Raw genomic sequence first — 5,997 nt, forward strand, 5'->3', positions numbered from 1 at the left:
GTTGGCCTCCTCTGAAAGCAATAAATCAATATTGATATAACCCACAACGTTTGCAACAATAATGATATCACCCCCATTCACATTTACTCACAGCCTGTATTACCCAAAACAAGAGGAATTTAACCAAAAGAGAGGATGATAAAGGAATTTAAACCGTGAACACCACCATGATGTTCTTCCATTTATGTAACTTTGATCATGGTGCTTTACTGTCCACACACGAGTTTCCAGAAACTATAATATATAGCATCGGCCCAAAGTATAAAAAGAAAGTTGATGGTGGCTAGTAATCCTAGCGGTGCCTTGTTTGAGGCCATCCTAATCCAGCATTACCAATGTTCCCGGTTGGCTGTAATGGTTCTGTCAAGCCCTTTATGGTGTTACCAAGAGCCTCCCCCTGCATCCAATTTAAGTTTCAAACAGTAGGAAAATGGTGGTTATATAAGACTTTATGACAAAAGTGTCAAGTATAATCGAAGAAGCATTTTTCTCTGGTGTCTTAATCTTACTTTTTTCCTTTTTAAAAATAATTCTTTCATCCAATCAACATGAGTAATTAGTGTCAGTCATGACTGATAAATATCTAGGATAAAAGGTTTCATACCCCTCAATATCATCATAGATGTAAGTATTTGTCTCATGTACCACATGTAATAAGATCAACACTCACCTCTTTCCAGCCCATGCCTTCCATAATTCGTCTGGCATAACTATCAGCCCCAAATGACATGTTCAAGGCACCAGCTTTGGCATCTTCTATACAGGTAGGATCATTATCATGATCACTTCCTGCATTCTTTTGCCCTGGACCCAGACCAAAGCCACCACGCAAGGCTCTTCTCTCAGCAGCTCTATCACGATATGCATGGCTTCCCTGCAAGAGACAAAGGAAAAGGCAGTGTGTGAAAGGAATCAGCATAGCGCACACAAACTCCTATAAAAAATGGCATCCAATATAATTGAGTTCCAAGACACTAACAAAAATTACCTCCAGTCTACATATGAATTTTCTTATAGAAAAAAACTGATTTCTTTTTAATTTCTTCTTTTGGGTGAAACAAGAAAGAAATAACAGTTAAGTGGGAATAGGTATATAAATTGAGCCTCCAAATTTGATGTAAAGGTGTTGAATGTGTGATGACCATTAGGCAGTCTCTTGGCAACATAAATGGTATTGGAATTAAATGAATTTTTAACAAGCCAAATCAGGAAAAAAGGACTATATGTGAAGATCGTATATTTTCCCATGAAACTTTGGAATGTTTACTTGATATCATCTCATTGGGATGTGAATGAGATGTGCACACAAGCTACTTGAGTTTGACTTGAAAGAAAAAAAACTCTGGTTTAGTAATTTTTGAGTCAAGCTCAAGTAGCTCAAGCTATTGAGTAAACCAAATTCGAATATCTTAATAATTAATTCAAGTAGTTTGCAAGCCTACTTGAGTCCTCTAGTTTTATTTTTTGGTAATATTTAAAAATATCAATTTGAGCTCACACATAAAAATCGAGTTTGAAGTTGATCATAAGAATCAATCTCATTTTTTACACTTAAATGATCCTAACCAAAAGAGCTCGAACAATCTTTTTTTTTTATCTTGAATCGACCTTGGGCTATAAAAGTGAGATTTGAGCTTAAGCCAAATTCCAACCCCAAATATTGAGAGGAGCTCAAACTTCTTATAACTTGAGCTCAGCTCAGCTTAATTACACCCCAAATAAATACTGTCCTCTGCTTCAGTAGAATACCAATTCTTTCATTGTTATTAAATTTCTTATACTTTCCCATCTACTTATAGTTTTTAATTATATTCTTCACATGCATAACTACAGAAAAAGAACTTGGAATTAAACTTCTTGAAAGCAAACGCTACCTTCAAAGATGTAGAGGGCTGATCTGACAACATAGACAAATCCTTTAAGCCTTTCTCTCTAGTTGCTTCTGATTTTTGCTTTTGTCTAGATTTGAACTGGACGAAACTTTTCTTATTGACTAATAAATCAGGGAAGCCCCAATCTTTTGTTGGATCAGAAGAATCATATGTTGACAAGGAAGCTAAATACCTTGGACATGGAGTTCGCAATTTGTACACTTGTCCTGAAATAAATAATGGCGGAGGGGGTACAACCTTACAAATTAGGAGCATTAACATTAGATTTCATGAAGAGAGTTGTTTTAGAAGAAGACATAATTTCCTTACTTCCTCCCGATCAAAACCCAAGAATCACCCTTTGTTTCGTTTGCAAAAGTTGTTCTAGAGAAGTGGCAGATGCAAACCTGTTCTAACTCGTACCAGATCAAGATGAACTTCACATATGGGAGCAGTTTTTAATAGAGCACCGCCAAGAGGCACAGAGGGGTGAACTTTAGCCGACCGCTTCACCAGCCGACCTATCAGTCTAGCCACTTGCTTTTTTCCATCCTCTTTTGGTTTTGTCACCATACTCCAATCCCACAAATCCACAACTGGAAATTCTAGCAAGGGCTCATCTTTGCAACGTGTGACTTGTCCGTATTGGGCTCGCCAGTTCTCTTCATCCCATGTATCACCTGAATGAAAATTTTCCAGTGTGTTCATTTAGACTCGTGGAACTTGTCCCACAGGAATCCCTTAAGAGTTAAAATTTGTAGGCAAAACTGAAGTAGATGTTTATTTCAAATAAATTGGATATCAGTCAAATGTAACAATAGCAACGTTGTCGCAAGACCTTCATATGGGACAACTTCACTTGAACCGCCCAAACCAAAGCTTTCCTCTGGGATCCATTCACCCTCTTCCAACTCGTACATCTCATCATTTCCTGCCCCTCAACAGAACACCGTTAGATAAGTTTCAGAACATAACCAACTTTTTACAATCATCTTCAGAAGCTAGCAAGCGTTTAGAAATTTTGAACAAGCAAATTTGTGACAAACCATCAGTAGGAAACTTGAAATTCTCTTTTTCGTCTGTTTCCAACGAAATACTTGCATCAGCAGCAGAATTGGCAGCTAAGTTATACCCAGAAAGATAAAGGTCTATGAGTGTGTCTTCTAACCTGAATCAAGATGATACCTCAGTAAGAAAACACGTAATCAACTAGTTCAACCAAAATATAGGATATAAAATGTCAGAAGTAGCAAACCACTCTGATGGTGGTGGTGGCTGCTCAGATGCTTGAGCACTGGTGTCCTCTATCGGACCTGGTAATCAGAAGTACCGAGAATTGGTTTAAAGCACTAGAGCGAAAGAGAATCCAATCAACAGAACATTATTTACAAAAGTAGAACTTATTTTTGAGATGAAATTTTGTACTAATGAATCAGATTCACAGATTGCACCGCTCAAAGAAAACTTGTTCCTTCAACTACCCTTCAATCATTCCACAGCATAATATTGAGTAAAGAGAAATTTTACCTGTACTAGTAGATTCATCAGCAACATTTATAGTAGTATTCTGAGCATCAACTTCATTGCCCTGAGACGAAGAGCGATTATACTCGGGACCATTATAAGACGCAGTGGCACAAGGCTCATCTAAAACAGAATTATCAGCCACAGCTCCTTCCTGCAAAATCATTTTGGAATCAAAAACCTAACATGAAAAGCATACCGAACATAGGATTAATCATCCAGATAAAAGAAGGTATGAGCTAACTACCATGTCCAAAAGCACATAATTTCCATTCTCAAATGTGTAATAGAGACCATCTTTACTGCTATAGTACCATCCGGCATCAGGATCATGGTAAAATCCACTACTGCAACAAATCAAACGAAGGCGTACGGTGCCAAAATGAACAAAAGATCATTGAGAGAGACAGAGAGAGGAAAAAAAAACCAATTGTATGACATTGGGATAGAATCATCGAAGTTTAAAGGAAAAAAAAATCTACAATTAATTTCTCAAATATAAAAAGTAATTTCATAAAAATGAGAGGAAGAATTAATAGTAATAGTTTATAGATAAATAAAAAATAAAATAGAAAATTTGAAGTAAATAAATAAATCAACCTGGCATGAAAATAGAGGTGAGTTTGAGGATCCCATACAAAAGAGTAATCGCTGCTGCTCTGCAAGTCCAACTCAGTGGAATCAGCCATTGTTTTATCACTTTCTTTGTCCTTCCTTTTCATGTGAAGAAATTTAATTTATAGAGTACCAAAATTGAAGGAACAAAAAGGAAAAGAGAGGGATGTTATTGTAAAGCCCCAAATGAAGAAGAAAAGACCCACCCCAACTTTACAATCAAATAACTTAATTCTCCATGAATGTGCCGAAATGAAATTTAACATAGAAAAACTACTTTAATGAAGAAGGGAGGGAACAGAGGCAGAAGCATAAGAGAAACAGAAAGGAAAAAAAAAGGGTTAAAAAACATTAAAAAATTTAGTTTACACCGTTAATAATTTTTATTAACTATTTTGATAATTCCAAATTGATGGAATTGTATTTTGCTGACGACATAAGAGGGAGGGATCCACCAATAGAGTTATACTACATGCTAGGTGTCATTATTTGTTTTTCTCTATAAAATATAACTACTTTTGGTATATACCATCACAACTTATCATTCAAAATAATTTTAATTTCACTTACCAAAAACATTAATTATGTGTAGTATTAAAATAAATTTAATATTCCATGAATACAACCTTAAATTTTATTTAAAATTATTATACATTTTAATTTATGCATAACATTACTAAAAACATTTTCTTTCATATATCTAAACTTGTTCATGGGTCAAGCTATCCGATTCAGTCTGAAACTCTGCTCGAAAAGTGTTAGGATTTAGACAAAAATATAGACCCAACAAATAGAAACAATAAGACATATTTAAAAATAGGTCGGGCCTTGGATAATGTATTTTTTGCCCGGCCCAACCCAAATTCACAAAAGGACAATTTTTTTACTATTTTTGTTGTTTTGATGATATTTTTTTGTTGTTTTATTTCTCTATTTTACTATCTTTTACTATTATATTAGTACTATTTTATTATTATTGTTTAGATAATATATAACATTATTTTTGTTAATTTTATTATTATTTTAAAAATATTTACTTGTTAAATTACAACTATTTTAATGTTATTATTCAATCTTATTTTTATTTAAATTCAAGTCAGAAACTGCTTAGGATTAAAATTTTTCTACCTATTTAATATGTATACATCTTACCGATAAATATAATTGCTTTATATATATGAATTCGGTATTTTTTTGGTGTTTTATTTATATTGCTTCTTAAGCCCAATTTATACCCAGGGCCCAATACATTTAAAACCCAAAACAATTAACAAAACAAACTTAACCCAATCTCTAAGCCCAATACAAACCATTACCCAAACCCTAAACCCATCAGACTTAAACCCAAAACAACCTTAACAGCCCAGCAAAATTAAAGAAAAATTAAAACTCTAGCATCTAACGCCCTCAGCCGCCGCAACCGTGGAGGTTCCCAAGCACCGCACGTCGCGCGTCCCTCCGCGTCGTGCACTCCTCTACTAGGCCACATCAAAGACGTGCTCAAATGAACCTACAAACAAGCAAAATAAGTTGTAAAATAGGCTATAAAAGTCTTTGGAAAGTATTGTAATGGGTTTTTTTTTTTTTTAGAAAAAAGAGGGAGATAGATACAAAAATCAAACATATACAGAAATCAATAGCAACAATATTGGTTAAAGCGATTCTAAGTCCCATTTTTCTTTCTATTTTTTGGCTGCTGTCTCTTTGATTTATCTACTGCTTGAAAAAACAACAAAAGGGGAAAAGGGGAACTCGCCTTTGGTTCATCGATTGGAGCATCGGTTTAGGTCTTTTCCCTTTGTTCTCTTGATGTTGAGAGGCGACTAAGTCTCTGAGTATGGCCTGAGCGGAGTCGAAGACTCTCTTCACGCATTACCGACTACCAAATTTAATGGTGGTACTGTGGAGGCTAAAACCTACAGGGTTTTTTAGAGTAAAAGAGAAAGCTTTTGGTTTTCTAAGGAAAAGGGTTTTAATGTTGTAAGAA

At 34.9% G+C, this 5,997-nt stretch overlaps 1 protein-coding gene across 2 annotated transcripts; it reads right to left on the minus strand.

Moving 5' to 3' along the window:
- Positions 1 to 12: 12 nt before the first annotated feature.
- LOC108473501 (uncharacterized) lies at positions 13 to 4,440 on the minus strand. Of its 2 annotated transcripts, XM_017775097.2 has the most exons (11): positions 3,996 to 4,440; positions 3,643 to 3,742; positions 3,399 to 3,549; positions 3,127 to 3,184; positions 2,918 to 3,039; positions 2,710 to 2,802; positions 2,279 to 2,551; positions 2,065 to 2,129; positions 1,875 to 1,970; positions 671 to 874; positions 13 to 397 (listed from the first exon to the last, which is right to left on the minus strand). In XM_017775097.2, exons 1-11 carry the CDS (start codon positions 4,115 to 4,117, stop codon positions 293 to 295), a joined length of 1,389 nt encoding a protein of 462 aa, XP_017630586.1. In that variant the 5' UTR covers positions 4,118 to 4,440; the 3' UTR covers positions 13 to 292. The 2 variants fall into 2 exon arrangements, with proteins under 2 accessions (XP_017630586.1, XP_017630584.1); XM_017775095.2 differs by having other exon boundaries at positions 1,875 to 2,098.
- Between the last annotated feature and the right edge of the window lie 1,557 nt (positions 4,441 to 5,997).

This window comes from Gossypium arboreum, chromosome 3 (genome assembly GCF_025698485.1).
Source record: "Gossypium arboreum isolate Shixiya-1 chromosome 3, ASM2569848v2, whole genome shotgun sequence".
Classification (NCBI taxonomy): Eukaryota; Viridiplantae; Streptophyta; class Magnoliopsida; order Malvales; family Malvaceae; genus Gossypium; species Gossypium arboreum.